At 51.3% G+C, this 20,921-nt stretch overlaps 1 protein-coding gene across 6 annotated transcripts in view; it reads right to left on the bottom strand.

Annotated features, from left to right (window-relative positions):
- CPT1A (carnitine palmitoyltransferase 1A) overlaps positions 1 to 20,921 on the bottom strand; it is an 80,801-nt gene that overhangs the window by 54,523 nt on the left and 5,357 nt on the right. For 2 of the 6 annotated variants that reach the window (XM_032282547.1, XM_032282551.1), the window contains exon 2: positions 1,603 to 1,756. In XM_032282547.1, the coding sequence (XP_032138438.1) occupies positions 1,603 to 1,743 (141 nt within the window). In that variant the 5' untranslated portion in view covers positions 1,744 to 1,756. Of the gene's footprint in view, positions 1 to 1,602; positions 1,757 to 8,237; positions 8,389 to 14,401; positions 14,697 to 19,052; positions 19,100 to 20,921 lie in introns of those variants that run through there. The other 4 variants (XM_032282548.1, XM_032282549.1, XM_032282550.1 and 1 more) reach the window with 4 other exon arrangements.

The following is a 20,921-nucleotide window of genomic DNA, read 5'->3' as shown; positions in this document are numbered from 1 at the left end:
AAAAATTAGCCAGGCATGGTGGTGTGCATCTAAGGTCCCAGCTACTTTGGAGGATGAGACAGGAGGATCACCTAAGCCCAAGAGGTTGAGGCTATAGTGAGTGATGATCGTACCACTGCACTCTACCCTGAGCAACCCTGTCCCCTGTCTCAAAAAGGAAAGGGGAGGGGAGGGGAGAGAAAGGGAGGGGAGGGGAGAGAAGGGGAGGGGAGGGGAGAGAAGGGGATGGGAGGGGAGGGAAGGGGAGGGGAAGGGAGGGAACGGGAGGGCATTCGCATTGGGTTGAATATGATGGCCAAGCCTCTGCATCCATGTTTCTATCTTTCCAGATTCCAGGGTAGAAAAATGCAGCTCTCAGCGAGTCCAGCTGTTCCGCTTAGCGCTCCCCGTAGCAGCGCCTCCTCCACCACGGTGGACCACACCGGTGACCAGGCCAGGGAGACTGGATGTCACGCTAGTGGCTTATTTATCTGGGCCCAAGAACCCACCGGCTGAGCCCCAGGGACCCCTGTGCAGCTATGCTGGCTGCCAGGGACCCACCTGCCTCTCCGCGGTCCCTGCTGCCACCTGCTCTAGAGCTCAGGCCTTTCTCAGTGGCCCACTTTAGTGCTGCCCTCGGAGAGGGGCACTGGGAAGTCCACAGACTGAACTAAGCTACCCCTGGGGCTGGGGGGCAGGGGGGCAGGGGGGCATCCACTTTCAACTTGATGACCTTTCATCTAGTTTGCATGTTTTCAAATATGCATCTATTCCTTCTTTAATGTTTAAAATAAATTACAATACATGGAAAAACAAAACACTTATTTTAAAAAAAGAACAAAGTTCTACTTCTTTAGACAAGCAATTGAGAACATGCAGACTCAACTATATTTGAACTTATGTAGAGCGTTTCTAACGTGTGAATGCTTTATCAACAAAGTACTTACTACATCGACTTGCTGAAGTTTGGAAAAACTCTCATTTTTTTTTTGAGACAAAGTCTTGCTCTGTTGCCCAGGCTGGAATGAGGTGGCTCAGTCATGACTCACTGCAGTCCCTGCCTCCCAAGTTCAAGCGATCCTCCCACCTCAGCCTCCTGAATAGCTGGGACTACAGATGCATGCCACCATGCCGGCCTAATTTTTGTATTTTTTTTGTAGAGACGGGGTTTCGCCATGTTGCCCAGGCTGGTCTTAAACTCCTGAGCTCAAGCGATCTGCCCACCTCGGCCTCCCAAAGTGCAGGGATCACAGGTGTGAGCCACCGCACCCTGCCTGAAAAAGATCTTTTTGAACAAGGTGTAAAGGATTCTGACTCAGAGGAGAAGACATGAACTCTAGATTTTACTCTGCCTTCTATTAAGTAGGTCACTGGCCCTTTGAGCGTCCATTTCCAGGCCTGCTTTAGAGCATGCCAACACACTCCACCTGCCTTACGGAACTGCTTCAAGCATCCAGTGAGCTAGGGGTTACGTGAAGGAGTTCCCCAAGCCTTAAGCACCATGGAAATAGGTAAGTCACATGGAATGACCAGTCTGAAACACTCAGACCTCAACAGATGCAAGAGCCCCATTCTTAGGTATTAAGAGGCATACTGTGTACACTTCAACACATATCAGAAAACCTTGAATCTGATGAACTTCTTCTTCCAGGAGTGAAGTCCAGAGAGGTAGATCTGTTTAAGGGCTTCATGGCTCAGCCGTAGGTCAATCCCGTCGGGAGTGACCGTGAACTGGAAGGCCACAGCTTGGTGAGCTTCTGCCATCTTCCGGGGTTACCTGGAAGCAGAAGGAGAAAATGTAACACAGTGGCACGTGTGACCAGACACTAAAAAAAAAAAAAAAAAAAAACTACTCATACGGAAGTGCCATTCCTTCTGAATTTGTTTTTCCTCCCCACTTACAGATGTAATACTTCTCGTCAACAGATCCAATTCCATCACAGAGAGGACACCCCCTCACCTGTCCACCACTACACAGAAAATCACTGCCTCTGCTTAGGGGCCCAAGATGATCATCAGAAGCCAGGCCCGAGGCACCCCAACCCCTGCCCCTGGAAGTCCCCCGGACCCCGCCTCCAAGCCAGCATCCAGGCCACAACTCCTGACGCAAAGCCCACGACACTTCGGCAACTCACACAGCACAGACAAATCTCAATCTTGCAGCCAGGCCCCTGGAGGCTGCCATTAAAAGCCCAGAGTGTCCATGAAGGAGCCCCTGACAGCCCTGGGCCCTGAACTTCAGTGAGGGGTGCACAGCGTGCCCAAATGCCTCTGCCTCTGGTGTCTGTGCAGCTGCTCCTGTTTTTTTTTTTTTTTTTTTTTTGAGACAAAGTTTCATTCTTGTTGCCCAAGCTGGAGTGCAATGGCCTGATCTCAGCTCACTGCAACCTCCACCTCCTGGGTTCAAGCAATTCTCCTACCTTGGCCTCCTGAGTAGCTGGGATTACAGGCATGCACCAACATGCCTGGCTAATTTTTTTCTGTTGTTTTTTTTTTTTTTTTTTTTTTCAGTAGAGACAGGGTTTCTCCATGTTGGTCAGGCTGGTCTTGAACCTCCGACCTCAGGTGATCCGCCCGCCTGGGCCTCCCAAAGTGCTGGCATTACAAGCGTGAGCCACTGCGCCCGGCCTGCATGGCTGCTCTTTTGAGAAACTGTTCTAGGGTTTCAGAAAGACCCACAAAGACTCCACAAGTCAGATGCACAGATGCCTCAAGAATGGGTGCTCACGGATGGAGCGGGCCTCCTTCCTCGGGGGCAGCAGCTGAAGCAGAACATGCCTGGGCAGCAGAACATGCTGGACGGATACCAGAGCCTGCATCCCCGACCCAAACATAGCCCCTGGGGACAGCATCCCCTGCCCGCTGCAGAAAACGGCTCTGGGAAATCTGGTCCATTCTTCCTGTCCCCTTCACCCTGGCTCTGCAGCCTTCCTTCAGGCTCCTTGGCACAGCTGCTCAGCACAGCATGGCCCCCCCCATCCCCTCCTGGACCCCCGGGGCGGTGGCTCCTGCCCTTCTCACGGTGCCACCTCCACCTCCTCCCAGGCTGCCTGCCACAAAGTACTAAATGAATAAGAAGCTAAGAGGAAAAACGATCAAGTACCACATAAAAATTTAAAAACTCACGTGTCTGTGTGTGGTGTGTGTGCTTGTGGTGTGTGTATGTATGTAAGGTGTGTGTGTATAGTGTGTGTGCATGTGGTGTGTGTGGTGTATATGTGTGTGCATGTGTGGTGTATGTGTGTGTGGTGTGTGTGCATGTGTGTGTGGTGTGTGTGGTGTGTGTATACGTGTGTGGGTGAGTGGTGCGTGTGTGTATGTGTATGTATGTGTGGCATGTGTATGTGTGTGTGTGGTGTATGTGTATGTGCATATGGGTGTGCATGTATATGTGGTATGTGGTGTGTGTGTATATTTGTGTGTGTGGTGTGTGTATATTTGTGTGCTTGGTGTGTGTATGTGTGTGTGGGGGGTGGAGGTGGGTGCGTGGGTGTGTGTGGTATGCGTATATGTGTGTGTGGTGTGTGTATGTGTGTGTATGCGTGTGTATATTTGCGTGTGTGGTGTATGTGTGGTGTGCAGTCTGTGTGTTGTGGGGGGAGGATGTGGGTGTGGGTGCATGTGTGTTTGTGCGTGTGCGGGGTGGGTGTGTGTGGGTTGTGTGAGTGTGTATGTGTGTGTGTTCTCACCACACGATGATTCTCCTGTTTTCACCCACTGATGGCGAGGTCAAAATCAGTGACTACCACAGTTTCAGAGATTCCCCCGTTACAGAAATCACCCTGGCTCAGTCCTTCACCAACCAGAACCAGAACACAGAACCACCTGCTGCTGGGAGGCACCCATCTGTCCATGCAACAAGTGTTTGCTGACTGCCTCCAATGTGCTAACTGAGGAGAAGAGCTGGACACTGGCAGAAAAGGTCCCTCTGCCCTCCCACAACTTAGACGGGGCTAACAAGCAACACATAAGCAGCGCTTGGGTGATAGAAACGGAGGAGCCGAGGGGACCTCCGGGAGACAGGCCAAGAGAAGGAGCAACCGTGGGACAAGCAGGATACAGCTGGAGGCAGGAAGGGCAGGTGGCTGGGGTCAAGGGCAAGTGGCTGGGGTCAAGGACAGGGTGTCTGGGGTCAGTGGCAAGATAGCTAAGGTCAAGGGCAGAACAGCCGGGGTCAAGGGCAGGGTGTTGGGTCAAAGGCAGGGCAGTTGGGATCAAGGGCAGGGGGCCAAGTTTGGAGAGGAAGGCAGAGGCAGCCGGTGGGAGGTGACAGGGTTTTGTGCTAGCAATGGAGAAGCATCCAAAGGCCTGGAAGAAGAAGGACTTGTCACTATTTCTGTTCTAAAGACCACTCTGGCTGCTGTATGGAGCACGGATGGGGACGTGGGAGCAGGACCAGTAAGAAGCTGAGGCCGTCTTCCAGGAAAATGCATGGGGCTGGCCCAGTCTGTCAGTGACAAGGACAGTGACAGTGTGGACAATGACCCACGTGAGACAGGCTGCAGAGGCACCTTGAGCTGCACGTGTTGATGAAATGGGCCCTCGGGCTCCTGGCTTGAGCCACCCACTCAGTGGAGCAGGGTACTGACACAGGACAGTCTCGGGGAGGGAAGGAGGCAGACGGGGGTGGAAGCTGAGAATTCATGCCTGGACCTGCTGCATGTGAAATGTCGCCCGGACATCTGGGTGGAGATGCCACGCACTGCCAGAGCGAGGGAGGGGCTCGGCCGGACGACACACCTGGGAGGTATCAGCACAGAACCTGAATGCAGTGGCAAAACAGCATACCACCAGCTATAATCTTAGCTTAGAGCAATTTGCAAAGCAATCGACAATATGTGTGGGCCAGGCACGGTGGCTCACACCTGTAACTCCAACACTTTGCGAGGTTGAGGTGGAGGATCGTTTCAGGGCAGGAATTCAAGGCCAGCCTGGCCAACATGGTGAAACCCCATCTCTACTAAAATACATAAAATTAGCCGGCGCATGCCTGTTAGTCCCAGCTACTCAGGCAGCTGAGGCAGGGGAATCGTTTGAACCTGGTAGACAGAGGTGCAGTGAGCTGAGATCACGCCACTGCACTCCAGTCTAGTGACAGAGTGAGACTCCATCTCAAAAAAAAAAACAAAAAAAAAAAACTCCCCTGGAGTCTCAAGGTTAGCTCTTTTTGTTTGTTTGTTTGGTTGTTTTTTTTTTTTTTGAGATGGAGTCTCACTCTGTCGTCCAGCCTGGAATCCAATAGTGCCATCTCAGCTCACTGCACCCTCCAACTCCCGGGTTCAAGCGATCCTCATGCCTCAGCCTCCCGAGTAGCTGGGATTACAAGTGCCTGCCACCATGCCTGGTTAATTTTTGGTATTTTTAGTAGAGACGGGGTTTCACCATGTTGGTCAGACTGGTCTCGAACTGCTGAGCTCAAATGATCTGCCTGCCTCAGCTTCCCAAAGTGCTGGGATTACCGCTGTGAGTCACCTAGCCTAGCCTCAAGGTTAACTCTTAGCCCCCTTCCCCATCAAAGGCTTCGCAGTAACCAGGAGGCGAGCATCCAGGAAGAGGACTCTGCAGAGCCTGCACTGTGCTAATACAGTCACACAGTGACCAGACAGGCCACCTCTGCATGACTGATAAGATCTCCTTGGATTCACACAGAACACAAAGGGATAATTCATGACAGTGGATTAAATATAGTGTCTGCAGCCAAGTCTCCAAAGGTATGTATCCCACGCTTGCTCAGAAATCTAACCTCTGATAGGGAGAGAGACTGGCAGTAATTACAGTGTCCTTTCCGGAGTGAAATGCCCTTGCAGAGCAATCTGAATTTCATGAAGGAGTTGTTTATTTTGACCGGTTCAGCGTAACCCTAAGAGTCCTAAATGCCCCTGCGATGCACTACTTGTTTTTCTACTTCTGCAGGAGCTGAGATAGGCTGTCCTGACCCAGCCTCTCCCTCTTTGAGTCATGAGCAGAAATTAGTGAACCCAACAAGGCTGGAGGAGCTCCCTGTGCAAATGGAATGGGCACAAATCCCAGCCTGGGTTCCGGCCTGGATCAGCGGACTTATGCTTAAAAACAGCAATACAGCCACGCCTACAGCAGTCCCCACTCAGCTGTGGTTTGCACCATTTTTTGTTTTGTTTTGTTTTTTTGAGACAGAGTCTTGCTCTATTGCCCAGGCTAGAGTGTAGTGGCACAATCATGGCTCACTGCAGCCTCCACCCCCCAAGCTCAGGTGATCTTCCCACATCAGCCTCTCGAGTAGCTGGGACTACAGGCATGTACCACCATGTTCAGCTAATTTATGTATTTTTTTGTAGAGACAGGGTTTCACCACCTTGCCCAGACTAGTCTCAAGCGAACTCCTGGACTCAAGCGATCCACCTGTGTCAGCCTCCCAAAGTACTGGGATCATAGGCGTGAGCCCCCAAGCCTGGTGATTTTGCTTTGCTAGTTGGCCAGGCTGGTTTCAAACTCCTGACCTCAGGTGATCCGCCTGCCTTGACCTCCCAAAGTGCTGGGATTACAAGCATGAGCCTCTGCGCCCGGCCTTAATTTTTGTATTTTCAGTAGAGACGTGGTTTCACCATGTTGGCCAGGCTGGTTTCAAACTCCTAACTTCAGGTGACCCACCCACCTCGGCCTTCCAAAGTGCTGGGATTACAGGCATGAGCCACCAAGCCCAACCCTCCTGCATACTTTAAATCATGTCTAAATTACTTACAATAACGAATACAATGTAAATGCTATGTAAATAGTGATGCTGTATTTTTCTTTCTTTCTTTTTTAAATTATTTGTTTATTTTATAAATTTTTACATAAAAGATTAAGATCTTTTAAATAAAGATGGGGTTTCACCATGATGGCCAGGCTGGTCTTGAACTCCTGACCTCAGGTGATCCACCCACCTCAGCCTCCCAAAGTGCTGGGATTACAGGTGTGAGCCACCGCGCCCGGCTAATGCTATATTTTTCAATTTTGTATTATTTTTTGCTATTGTCTTGTCCCCTCCCCGGCCCCCGTCAAATATTTTCAATCCTTGGTTAGCTAATTCCACAGAAGCAGAACCTGAGGATACCAAGCTGACTGTATAGGTTTGGTAGTGTCCACAGATTCAGGCATTGACATGGGGTCCTGGAATGTATCCCTCAAGGATAAGGGGGGACCACTGTAAGTGTGAGACTGCCTCTTGTGGCTAACAGGGAGTGCCGATCTAAGCCAGGGAAAAACACCCCTTCACACCCAGGATGGCTGGTATCCCAAAGATGGATGGCACAAGTGTTGGCAAGGACGTGGAGAAATCGGTGTTCTCATGCACGGCTGCTCAAATGGTGCAGCCACGTTGGCAAACAGTCTGTCCATTCCTCAAAAGGTTAAATACAGGGTTACTGGCCTGGTACCGTGGTTCACATGTGTCATCCCAGCACTTTGGGAGGCAAGGCAGAAAGACTGCTTTAGGCCAGGAGTTCCAGACCAGCCTGGGCAATGTAGCAAGACCCTGTCTCTATATAATAAGCAAAAATAAAAATAAAAAATTGGGTCAGGCACCGTGGCTTACGCTTGTAATCCCAGCACTTAGCTGGGAGGATTGCTTTGGCTTAGGAGTTCGAGACCAGGTTGGGGAACATGGCAAGACCTCATCTCTACTAAAAATCAAGAAATTATCCAGGCATGGTGGTGCATCCCTGTAACTCTAGCAAGTTGGGAGGCTGAGGCAGGAGGATTGCTTAAGCCTAGGAGGTGGAGGCTGCAGTGAGCTGTGATTGCACCTGCACTCCAGCTGGGCAACAGAGGAGACCCTGTCTTTAAAAAAAAAAAAAAAAAAAAAAACCCTGTATAAAAATAGACTTACCAGCCAGGCAGTAACTCACACCTGTAATCCCAGCACTTTGGGAGGCCTAGGCGGGTGGATCACCTGAGGTCGGGAGCTCAAGGCCAGTATGACCAACATAGAGAAACCCTGTCTCTACTAAAAATACAAAATTAGCTGGACGTGGTTGCACGTGCCTGTAATTCCAGCTACTCAGGAGGCTGAGACAAGAGAATCACTTGAATCAGGGAAGCGGAGGTTGCGGTGAGTGGAGATTGCACCATTGCACTCCAGCCTGGGAAACAAGAGCGAAACTGCCTCTCAAAAAAAAAAAAAAAAAAAGTCCATTCAAAAGCTTGCACAGGAACATTCACAACAATATTATTCATGATAACCAAAAAGTGGTAACACGTTCTGCTGATGAATGAATAAACACAGTGTGGTCCATCCATACCGTGGAATGGTATTCAGCAATGACAAGGGGTGGACCTCCCACACCTGCTGCAGCACGGATGGCCCTGAAAACGTGATGCTGAGTGAAAGAAGCCACACTGAGGTCGTATATTGCTGATTCTGTTTATTCCAAATGTCCAGAACAGGCGAATCTACAGACAGGAAGTACACTCGTGGTCACCGGGGCTTGGGGCAGATGGGAAGATCGGGAGGTGTGGGTAAGGAGTGGGGTATCTTCTTAGGGAAATGAAGACATTCCAAAATTGATTGTGGTGATAGTTGCCCAACTCTGTGAATATACTAAAAACCACGGACAGCCTAGGCAACATAGCAAAACTGTCTCTGCAAAACATACAAAAATTAGCTTAGCGCAGTGATGTGTGCTTGTAGTCCCAGCTACTAGGGAGGCCGAGGAGGTGGGAGGATCGCTTGAGCCTGGGAGGTCGAAGCTGCAGTGAGCTGTGACTGCACCACTGCATTCCAGCCTGGGCAACAGAGCAAGACCCTGTCTCAAAACCCAAACAAACTCACTGAAGTGTACACTTTAGATGGGTGAATTTTATGGTATATGAATGTCTCAATAAAGCTGTTACCAAAATATACTATCTCAAGAAGTGTTTTCTATTTAATGTCTATGCATACAACCATTCTCTCCTCAAATATATAATGGTGGGGAGTGGATTTCTTATTCTTTTCTTCCGTATCCTGTCCACCATAGTGCTCTGGTCACATCAAGGACTCATTCGGCAGCCATAAAAAAGAGAAATCAGGCCAGGCACGATGGCTCATGTCTGTAATCCCAGCACTTTGGGAGGCTGAAGTGGGCAGATCACCTGAGGTCGGGAGTTCCAGACCAGCCTGACCAACATGGAGAAATCCCATCTCTACTAAAAATACAAAATTAGCTGGGCATGGTGGTGCATGCCTGTAATCCCAGCTACTTGGGAGGCTGAGGCAGGAGAATCGCCTGAACCCGGGAGGCAGAGGTTGCGGTGAGCCGAGATCACACCATTGCACTCTAGCCTGGGCAACAAGAGTAAAACTTCATCTCAAAAAAAAAAAAAAAAAAGTGAAATCATGTCCCTTGCAGTGACATGGAGGCAACTGGAGGCCTTTATCCTAAGTGAACTAACTCAGAAACAGAAAACTGAATACCACATGTTCTCACTTATAAATGGAGCTAAACAATGGGTACCCACGGACATAAAGATGGAAATAACAGGCCGGGCGTGGTGGCTCACACCTGTAATCCCAGCACTTTAGGAGGTCGAGGCGGGAGGATCACCTGAGGTCAGGAGTTCCAGACCAGCCTGGCCAACATGGTGAAGCCCCGTCTCTACTAAAAACACCAAAAATTAGCTAAGCGTGATGGTGGACGCCTGTAATCCCAGCTACTCGGGAAGCTGAGGCAGGAGAACCCGTGAATCCAGGAGGCGGAGGTTACAGTGAGCTGCGATTGGGCCACTGCACTCCAGCCTGGGAGACTCAGTCTCAAATGAAAAAAAAAAAAAAAAGATCAAAATAACAGACACTGGGGACTCCAAAAGGGAGGAGAGGAAGCGGGGCAAGGGCTGAAGAATTACCTGTCAGGTACAATGTTCATTCTCTTCCCTTTCATCGGGGGCACTCTGGGTACACTAGAAGTCAGCCCCCACCAGCATGCAAAATACCCATGTAACAAACAGGCACTTGTACCCCCGAATATAAAATTAAATTAAATTTTTAAAAAGACTCATTCAAAACAACTGTTACCTCATGGCATTAAGGAGTTTCTGTTAATTATCTTTTAGGCATTACAAGATATCGTGGTTACGTTTTTTAAGAGACAGAGTCTCTTAAAACTCACAGTTCGGCCGGGCGCGGTGGCTCAAGCCTGTAATCCCAGCACTTTGGGAAGCCGAGGCGGGTGGATCACGAGGTCAAGAGATCGAGACCATCCCGGTCAACACGGTGAAACCCCGTCTCTACTAAAAATACAAAAAATTAGCTGGGCATGGTGGCACGTGCCTGTAATCCCAGCTACTCAGGAGGCTGAGGCAGGAGAATTGCCTGAACCCAGGAGGCGGAGGTTGCGGTGAGCCGAGATCGCGCCATTGCACTCCAGCCTGGGTAACAAGAGCGAAACTCCGTCTCAAAAAAAAAAAAAAAAAAAAAAACCTCACAGCTGACTGCAGCTCTGGACTCAAGCGATCCTCCTGCCTTGGCCTCCTGAGTAGCTGGGACCAGGGGTGTGAGCCATGGCTCTCAGGCAGTGGTGATTTTAAAAAAACGTTTTCCATCTTTTATCAATATGTACTGAAATATTGATACATGCAATTTTATTCGTTTTTTTTTTTTTTTTTTTGGCCTAGTCTTGCTCTGTCATCAAGCTGGAATGCAGTATCCTGATCTCAACTCACTATAAACTCCACCTCCCAGGTTCAAGCGATTCTCCTGCCTCAGCCTCCCAAGTAGCTGAGACTACAGGTGCCCAACACCACACCTGGCTAATTTTTGTATTTTTAGTACAGCCTGGGTTTCACCATGTAGGCCAGGCTGGTCTCGAACTCCTGACCTCAGGTGATCCACCCACCTTGGCCTCCCAAAGTGCTGTGAGCCACTGTGTCCAGCCTAATTTTATCTTTCATCATGTATGGGACTTGCTTCAAAATCACTTGGGGTGGGGCAAATGGACGGACCGATATGAAGGAGTCATGCGTGAGAACCATGAAGGGCCGGGCTGCACAAGCTCTGGAGGGTCTCTCTTCTATGCACATTCAAGATCTCCTGATGTTTTAGAATGTGTTTAATGAAATGAAACATTCATCCACTGCAATCGGAACTCCAAAATCTTATGTTTGGAGAGCTCCTCAGATACTCCAAGCACCCCAAGTGCCCACCTCCCAGGGAGAGAAGCACACACTTTTCACCCCATAGCCCACCCTGGCCTCAGAGAAACGGCACTACCCATCTGAGGCCAGGGAAGATAAAATCAGAAGGGGCAAAGGTTTCTGGGGCCAGAGCGTGTAGAAAGGTGGTCATGCCCATGCTCAAGCCCCCTTACCCAGTCCCCACTCCCCACAACCTGGAAATACCTTTTTTTTTTTTAGAGATGGATTGCAATGGCTCGATCTTGGCTCACCGCAACCTGTGCCTCCCAGGTTCAAGCGATTCTCCTACCTCAGGCTTCCGAGTAGCTGGGATTACAGGCATGTGCTACCACACTCGGCTAATTTTGCATTTCTAGTAGAGACGGGGTTTCTCCATGTTGGTCAGTCTGGTCTCGAACTCCTGACCTTGGGTGATCCGCCCGCCTCAGCCTCCCAAACTGCTGGATTACAGGCATGAGCCACCTCTCCTGGCACAACCTGGAAATATCTGAACAGTCATCACCAGCTTGCCCAACCCAACAAGGTTTTTATGAGCCTGGTATAAAAAGGATGAAAAAGGAAAAGCTGGGCCCGCCCCCCAACCAGGGCCTGTCCCCCCCCACCAGGGCCCGCCCCCCACTAGGGCCCGCCTTCCCCCCAGTGCCTGCCCCCCCTGCCAGTGCCTGCCCCTGCTGCCTCACCCAACCAGCCTCTGCCAGGTGCTTCCTCTCCAGGCAGGAGACCACACTCCTGGCCCATGCAGGGACTTCACCTCTCTCCAGCCAGAGGGCACACCTGCTCCCTACCTTTCACCCAGCAGGGAGCGGATGCAGCCTGGCAGCTTCTCCCATCTCTGAGTCACCAGAAACAAAGCTGCGTGACTGCAGGAGACTCGGCTGCCACGGCTTCATGGAGGCCAACCAACCCCAGGGAGTGGCACCCAGCTCCTGGGCCAGCCTCACTCCAGACCCGGGGCAGAGGGTACCTACTGTCTCTAAAACTGAGGCACTCAGAATGGAAACCAGATGGGCCGGGCGCAGTGGCTCACACCTATAATCCCAGCACCTTGGGAGGCCGAGGCGGGTGGATCACGAGGTCGAGAGATCGAGACCATCCTGGTCAACATGGTGAAACCCCGTCTCTACTAAAAATACAAAACATTAGCTGAGCATGGTGGCGCGTGCCTGTAGTCCCAGCTACTCAGGAGGCTGAGGCAGGAGAATTGCCTGAACCCAGGAGGTGGAGGTTGCGGTAAGCCGAGATCGCGCCATTGCACTCCAGCCTGGGTAACAAGAGCGAAACTCCGTCTCAAAAAAAAAAAAAAGAATGGAAACCAGATAAAGCCATCCGCACCACCCCCCTGCTCCTTCCCTCCCTGGCCCTAGAGGGTAGAGGGTCCCAGACCAGAATCTGAAAACCACCGAGAGCGGTCAGCACAGTTCCTGCCTTGATATACCCCTGTACTGAAAGCCAACCTGAGGCCAGGTGCGGTGGCTCATGCCTGTAATCCCAGCACTTTGGGAGGCTGAGGAGGGAGGATCACTGGAAGTCAGGAGTTCAAGACCAGCCTGACCAACATGATGAAACCTCATCTCTACTAAAAACACAAAAATTAGCTGGATGTAGTGGTGGGCGCCTGTATTCCCAGCTACTTGGGAGGCTGAGGCAGGAGAATTGCTTGAACCTGGGAGGCAGGGTTGCAGTGAGCTGAGATGAGACCACTGCACTCCTGGGTGAGAGGGAGGGACTCCGTCTAGAAAGGAAAGGAAATTAAAGGAATAGAAAATGGGCAGGAGAGGGAAGGGGAGAGGAGGGGAGGAGAGGGGAGGGGAGGGAGAAGACCCTCAGCATGCCTTTCTGTAACATACTTAGCACAAATGGAATCCCTCAAAGTAAATCGGGTCTGCGGCCTCACCTCACTGGCATAAATAGGACTGGGGTCACAGGTGGCTAACCTCACCTTCCTGCAAACGGACAACAGCCAGGTGAGGCAGGTGAGCAGCTGAGACTGGGGCGGACAAGACCAGGGCCACGGGCACAGAGCTCTTCTGAGGACCTGGAGCTCAGGGAGGAGTGGGGGTTAGATGCGGTGTCCAGGTGGAAGAAGGCCAGTCACTGACAAATTCCTGGACCTCAGATAAGCCTCAGGAAAACTTTGGGAGGCCAAGAGGGGCAGATTGCTTGAGCCCAGGAGTTTGAAACCAGCCTGAGCAACATGAAAAACCTCACCTCCACTAACACAAAAATAAGCCAGAAGTGGTGGTGCACAGCTGTAGTCCCAGCTACTTGGGAGACAGAGGGGTGAGGCTCACCTGAGCCCGGGAGGCTGAGGCCGCAGTGAGCCATGATCACGCCACTGCACTTCAGCCTGGGCGACAGAACGAGATCTTGTCACACACACACACACACACCCCCACACCCCAGTGAACTTTACTGTATTATACAGCAAGACTATTTTCTGTCTTAAATGCTCTAAATCACAAGATGCTCAAACAAACAGGCAAGTAGAGAATAACACCTATGTACCCTCCTGGAGTGAACAAATTCAACATTTTGCTGTATTGATTTAGAATGTCCACACCCCCTCCCCCGCAACCTGCCAAGTCTTTTGTTTATCTTCGTTTTTGTAGAGATGGGATCTCACCATGTTGCCCAGGCTGATTGCAAACTCCTGGACTCGAGCAATCCTCCTTCCTTGGCCTCCCAAACTGTTGTGATTATAGGTGCCCAGCCCTGCATAAATGTCTAAGGTGCAATAGAACAACCTCCTCTCCCCGTCCCCAGAATGCGGGGCTCATCTTCCCCGTCTAGATTTGAGCATCTACAAATGCATACAGTGCTACCACGCATGTGCGAGGCACACCCGAATGCCACCATACTCTGCAAGTGCTCCTGCAACTTGCCTCTCGTCCACACTGAGTTCCGGGCTGCCCCATGCCCACCCACGTGGCGCTGGCCCTGCTGTCCTGCACTTCCCTGCTGGCAGGAACCAGTCTGTCCCTGTGTCCCTGCTGGCTCAGGGGGCTTCTGTGCTCACTTTTTCACTGTTGCAAACCAAGAAGCAGAGAGCGGCCCTGTCCGTGTTGCAGCACCATATTTTAGTGCGGGTAGAAAAAGAGCGGTGTTCGTGGGCACCCAGCCTCTGGGCAGCCTTCCTCATGCCTGCCCTGCCCTGCCTGCTGTACCAAAGGTCCAGCTCCCTCTCCACATGGCCATCCTGCCCTCTTTGCCCTCACTGACCTGCCTGCTGCCTGACACCCCATCTCCCTGTGTCTCCCAAGTCCACTTTTCCAGGGCATCGGAGTGCCCTGCCCACCTCACCACCGCCGCCACGTTGGCCCTGGCCAGGGGCTTCTTGAAGAGGAGGGCATACTCCACCACTTTGCAGCCTGTGTTCCTTCCACTTCTGTGTGTCCAGAATGAGCCACCTGTCCGCTGCAGCCAGGCCTGGGTTTCAGGGCCCTCCACCCACCACCTGCATGGCCCTGGTCAGGCTCACTGCCTCCTCTCCTCCCCAGCACCTTTCATAAAGCTCAGGAGACCAGGGCACCTGTGTGCTCCAACTCCCCTTCCCGGAAGCCTTCCTTAGAGTCCAGGGCATGCCCTAGCAGGCTGGGCACGGTGGCAGGGAGCCCCAGCACGCTGGGAGGAAGGGCCCTCAGGCCAGCTGGCAGCCAGGCCTGAGTCTGGATCCTGGCCACTGACCCTGGACAGCCTCTCTGCTCACCCCTTCGGCCTTCCTGAGGCTGTAGTGAGGAGGGTGGCAGGGGCACGGCATGGCCCGAGGCTTGGGCAAGCAGGCGTCCGCCTCCTGGGGCTGGTGGGGGCTCTGGACATCCCACTCGCGGCATACAGCGAAACCGTTAGTCTCCATGGACCAGCCCCACTTCCTGTTCCTGCTTCCTCCTGGGAGAGGCCACCAGGCACTCAAACTGGCCCCAGTCCCTCTGCTGCTGCCTTGGGCCCCTCTGGCTTCTGAGCTAGCAGGTGGCTCCCCTGCACCCCGGGAGTCAGACAGTCCCTAGAGCATACTGCACCTGACCTTCCTGCTACCACGAGTGAATGACATAGGGGAGAGGTTCTCTTTTCACCCATCTGTATTTTTCTGTATTTTCTCATTTCTTTGAAGACATCTTCTTTAAAGACGAGGTCAAGCACACCTTCACCCAGCCAAAACTTCATCAGCTGACAATGAATCTCACCTGCCCATGTGCCCACATCCTCTCCGGGGTTTCTCTTACTGAGAATGCCGGCGCCCACCCTGTCTGGGGAGGAGCAGGGATGGACTATGGCTGTTCACTTCAGTGCCGATGTGACGGCCCCTGGGCCCCTGGGCCCCACCAGCGACACTTCCCCTCTCTGGCCCGGACCCAGCTGGGCGGCAGCAGCCGTGCTCTTGCCCCTCCCCCAGTCCTCCTTTCTCCAAGCCACCCCACATCAGAGGCTTCCTAGAGAGACCTGGCCAACTGCTCTTTCATCCACGTCACCCCAGGGGCAGGCCTATCTGCAGCCCCTCTCCTGAGATTTTCTTCCATGCGCAGATCTCAGAGACATATCACAGCCCCAGTGGGAAAAGGTGGTATCCCTGGGGACGAAGTTGACAAGGCGTGACCACTGGGATCCAAGCCACACAGCAGGGTGTGCACCTGTGTCCCAAGTTCAAGGATGGCCAGAGGAGAAAACACTTTGACTGGAAAGAAAAGCAGAAAAGAGCAGGAGGAAGAAAAGTTAAAAAGAAGAAATAAGAAAACACAGGAAAAATACAGGTGGATGAAAAGAGAACCTAACCTCCCCCCTCTGTCATTCACTCGCTCCCTCAAATCATCATGGAGCCCTTGGACTGGAATCCTGAACTAGCCCTGGGAAGGGACTTGTGGAGGAGGCCACTCTGGGTAAGCAGACAGGTGACCCCTTGGGGACCGTTCCTGACTTAGGACCCCTCCTTGCTGTGTGCCCCCGAGGCCAGCTATGGGGTAAATCGGAGGTGGTGGCAACACCCCAGCAGCCTCCGCCACGCCAAAGACATCTTGTTGTCCAGCTTTGTCGTGAGGCTGTGGGCGTGTCTATTTTCACTGAAAGTACAGAAATCACTTCTGAGAAGCTGGCGCAGCGGCCGGGGCCTGGCCTGTGCCTCTGCCTTGGGTGAACATGAGCCCTGGAAAGCTGAGTAGGAGGCAAGGCACGGTGGCTCACGCCTGAAATCCCAGCATTTTGGGAGGTCAAGGCGGTAAGATTGCTTGAGTCCAGGAGTTCAAGACCAGCCTGGCCAACATGCCACAGCTCCTTCTCTACCAAAAATACATTAGCTGGGTGTGGTGGCACATGCCAGTAGTCCCAGCTGTTCTGGAGGCTGAGATGGGAGGATTGCTTGAGCCTGGGAGGTCAAGGCTGCAGCGAGCCCTAATTATGCCACTGCACTCCAGCCTGGCAACAGAGTGAGACCCTGTCTCAAAAAAAAGAAAGGCTGAGTGGGGATGGCAGGGGTGGAGATCAACCACCTGGAGCCCACCTGCTGGAGGCTCACCTAGACCTCCTTGCTCAGAGCATACCAGGTGCCCACCAACCCCCAGGTGGAGCACAGGAGCCAGGCCATGTGCCATCCTGGAGGCTATGAAGGGACTGTCACTGAGGTCTGTGCCAGAGCACTTAAGCACCTTATGCTAATCTGCTCTTGGGACACACGGGGATGCAGAATCAGAGGCCCCAGCTGAGGCCACAACCTCTTCATCACAATTGTCACAAATGCACTGTCCCAGCTCCAGCTCACCCATTCCGTGGTGGTTCCCACCACCTTCCATGCTCAGCTCTGTCACCTGCCCCTCGGCCACCCGCCTTGACCTATGCCACTGACTTGCAGCTGGAGGGCCTGCAGCTCTTTGTCCATTTCTGTTTTCTCCTTTCTACATACTTACCTTAAAGCTCCCAGCACTTTTTGGGGCAGCCCATGAATCTAAACTCCCCAAGAAATTCTACAAGAGACATATAGTGATGTCCCCTGCACCGGCTGGCAAATGACCTTCATGTGTAAGTTATGGTCCAGTCTTCCAAATGCCCTTCTCAAGGACATGAATCCTTGTTTAACAATCCGATCCCATCCAGAAGAGTACAGACAGCTCTCCAACACTGAATGCTGAGTGAACAATCATGGGGGGGATGGTGATGATTCATCTTCCATTTTGCTTACAATTATCTTCATTTCAACAGCGTTGCTCAGGGGTCCCAAATCCCCGGCCAATAAACGGCTCTGGTGCTTTGTTTTTTAAAAGCGTTCACTTTGTTCCCTTTCTCCGTAATCAGTTCCTTTTAACCAAAACCTTTCACCTCTTTCGAAGTCATTGGCCTGTGAATCCTAACACTGGCCACGTAATCAAGAAGGCACCCATAACACAGGTCCCTATGCCCTTTGAGCAGAACTCCCCGCCCCTGCACCCCCAATCCTGCAGAGCTGAGACAGGCAGGTGGCTGAGGAATGCAGATGAAAGGTCAGCTTGATGCAACGTGCATTGCCAGTTTTCAAAACATGCCCCAGAAAAACGGAGATATGGGAATTGCCGCTGCCATATAAAACAAACAATAAAACTTGATACGTGACAACAGACTTCCAAGAAAATGGCCTGTATAGCAACTGAAATATGTAAATAATTTGAGTGGAGCGGAAGCCTTTCCACATAACAATCAACAGGTATGGAGACACTAATAAGTAAGCGGGTGGGAACGGAGGTAGGTAAGACACACAGATTCCTTTTTGTGCTTTGAATAATGAAGATACAGAACATTCTTTTTTTTTTTTTTTTTTTTTTTTTAAGATGAAGTTTCGCTCCACCACCCCGGTTAGAGTGCAGTAGCACGATCTCGGCTCACAGCAACATCTGCCTTCCAGGTTCAGGCAATTCTCCTGCCTCAGCCTCCCAAGGAGCTGGGATTACAGGCATGCGTCACCACACCTGGCTAATTTTGCATTTTTAGTAGAGACGGGTTTTTACCAGGTTGGCCAGGCTGATCTCGAACTCCTGATCTCAAGCAAACTCTCCACCTTGGCCTCCCAAAGTGCTAGGATTACAGGCATCAGCCACTGCGGCTGACCCAGAACATTTCTATTACCAAACCCTTTGGCATATGGTAGACAATGCGATGCATATATATTTTTACATTAATGTATTTGACTAGCATTAGCTCATTTAATTCCCAGTAGCACCCTAGGAAATGGGTACCATGGCTATCTCCATGCACTAATGAGAAAACCAGGGCTTAGATGCCAAGAAACTTGCCCAATGTCACGTCCAGCAAACCTCAGGGCTGGAAATCAAACCCAGATCCCAGCTAGGCATGGTGGCTCACACCTGTAATCCCAGGACTCTGGGAGGCCAAGATAGGTGGATCATCTGAGGTCAGTCGTTCAAGACCAGCCTGACCAATATGGTGAAACCCCGTCTTTACTAAAAATACAAAAAATTAGCCGGGCGTGGTGGTGGGCACCTATAGTCCCAGCTACTAGGGAAGCTGAGACAGAAGAATTGCTTGAACCCGGGAGGCGGAGATTGCAGTGAGCCGAGATCGCATCACTGCACTCCAGCCTGGGTGACACAGCAAGCAAGACTATCTCAAAACAACCAAACAACAAAACCCAGGTCCAACTCCAAAACTTACACTCTTAACTCCCAAAGTTAAGTGGTAGGTACTACACAAAAAAAGTCTACTTAAAATTCCTAAGGTTACAACACAGTTATAAAATTAGGTCACTGTTGTAACCAAAATGATGTGATTGCAGCCAGGAAGAAGACTGGATTAAGTACAAACACCACCAGTACCAACTGTCAAATGATTCCCATGCTGCAGTCTTCCTGCTAGAATTGCACAATGTGCGTGCACACAGGAGCAGGCTCGGCCTTCTATTCAAACCCAGCCAACGCCGCGTATCTCCTCCAGCGGTGAACAACTGTGTTGGAAATCCTCTGAGAAAAGCTTACCCACGGGAAATGACAGCTCAGCTCAGCAGGAATGCCAGGCAGGGTCTCTAGGAACAGAGAAAGCGTGAGGCTGGATGGCATGGGCCCCATCCCTGGAAAGCTCCAGAAGACACTGTAGGCAGAGTCAGCAGCAGTGTCTCCGGTGAGGGGAAGACAGTTATCTCATCACCTACAACATGTTCTTGGATGCCTGGGTGACCCATGCCTGGGAAGGTTCTGCCTGGCTAGAAATCTCGTGTTGGCCTCCAGGACTGGCTCCAGCTTAGGGAAACCACTTTCATAACATGCATGACTTTCAAGGTGGCAATCTGGCCTGACCTCCTCACTGCTGCCCAAGGGAAGTACCAGGAAGGCTCTGGAAGGACACTGGCAGCTCAGGGGTTTCCCTAAAACCAGCATGCACTTGCAATAAAGTTCATGGCCCTGCTGAACTGAGATGCAGACAAAAAAATAGCAATAATGGGAAGAAAAAAAAGCACAGCTCCTCCCCCGTAGACAAGTGTGGGCCCATCCTCTCTGTACCGTATCAGCCACATTGTTATTTAATTGTAGATATGCACATCTGTAATGTGTGCCCTTGTGCTTTTCCAGTAAATGCATATACACACAAATAGAAATTATTTCCCAAACCTGGCTGGGCGTGGTGGCTCATGCCTGTAATCCCAGCACTTTGAGGCCGAGGCAGGTGGATCACCTGAGGTCAGGAATTCAAGACCAGCCTGGCCAACATGGTGAAACCCGATTTCTACTAAAAATACAAAACATTAGCTGGGCATGGTGGTGGGCACCTGTAATCACAGCTGCTTGGGAGGCTGAGGCAGGAGAATTGCTTGAACCTAGGAAGCGGAGGTTGCTGTGAGCCACGGTTGCACCACTGCCCTCCAGCCTGGGCAACAAGAGCGAAACTCCATCTCAAAAAAGAAAAAAGAAAGGAAGAATGCAATTATTTCTCAAACCTGATGGAAGCACCTTAGAAGCAAGAATGTGAGACTCACAGGCTGGGCGCAGTGGCTCACGCCTGTAATCCCAGCACATTGTGAGGCTGAGGCGGGTGATCACCTGAGGTCGGGAGTTCAAGACCAGCCTGACCAACGTGGAGAAATCCCGTCTCTACTAAAAATACAAAATTAGCCAGGTGTGGTGGCTCATGCCTGTAATCCCAACTACTCTGGAGTCTGAGGCAGGAGAATCCCTTGAACCCGGGAGGCAGGGGGCAGTGAGCGGCGATTGTGCCACGGCACTGCAGCCTGGGCAACAAGAGCAAAAGGTCTGTCTCAAAAAAAAAAAAAAAAAAAGAATGTGAGACTCACCTTAGGCTTTTTTGAGGGTTTCATGTACAAGAAATGTGAAGGAATTTTCATTATTTTTTTTTTATATATGACAGGGTCTTGCTATGTTGCCGAGGGTGACCTTGAACTCCTGGCTCAAGAGATCCTCTTGCCTCAGCCTAAGCTGGGACTGCAGGTGTGCTCCACTGCGTTCTGCCTGGAGTTTTCATTATGAAAAGTTGTGTCTTGAATTCATGACTGATCATTCAATATTCACATTATTTAAATTGGCCACACAGTATACTTCCTGTGCTGAAGTTTATTATAATGGACTATTCACATTTATGGGGTCAGTATCATGGGTCGTCAGGTTATAAAATAATTCTGGACTGGGTGTGGTGGCTCATGCCTGTAAACCCAACACTTTGGCAGGTGGAGGCAGGAAGTTCGTTTGAGCCCAGGTATTTGAGACCAGTCTGGGCAACGTAGCAAGACCCCATCTCTACAACAAATACAAAAAAATTAGCCAAGTGTGGGGCAGTGCATGCCTGTGGTCCCAGCCCAGGAGTGTGAGGTTGCAGTGAGCTGTGATCCCAGCCCA

This window comes from Sapajus apella, unplaced genomic scaffold (assembly GCF_009761245.1).
Source record: "Sapajus apella isolate SASKATOON/1434 unplaced genomic scaffold, GSC_monkey_1.0 scaffold14, whole genome shotgun sequence".
In the NCBI taxonomy this organism is placed as follows: Eukaryota; Metazoa; Chordata; class Mammalia; order Primates; family Cebidae; genus Sapajus; species Sapajus apella.
Note: the sequence above shows the minus strand (reverse complement) of the source record. Positions and strands in the feature narration are given on the sequence as shown.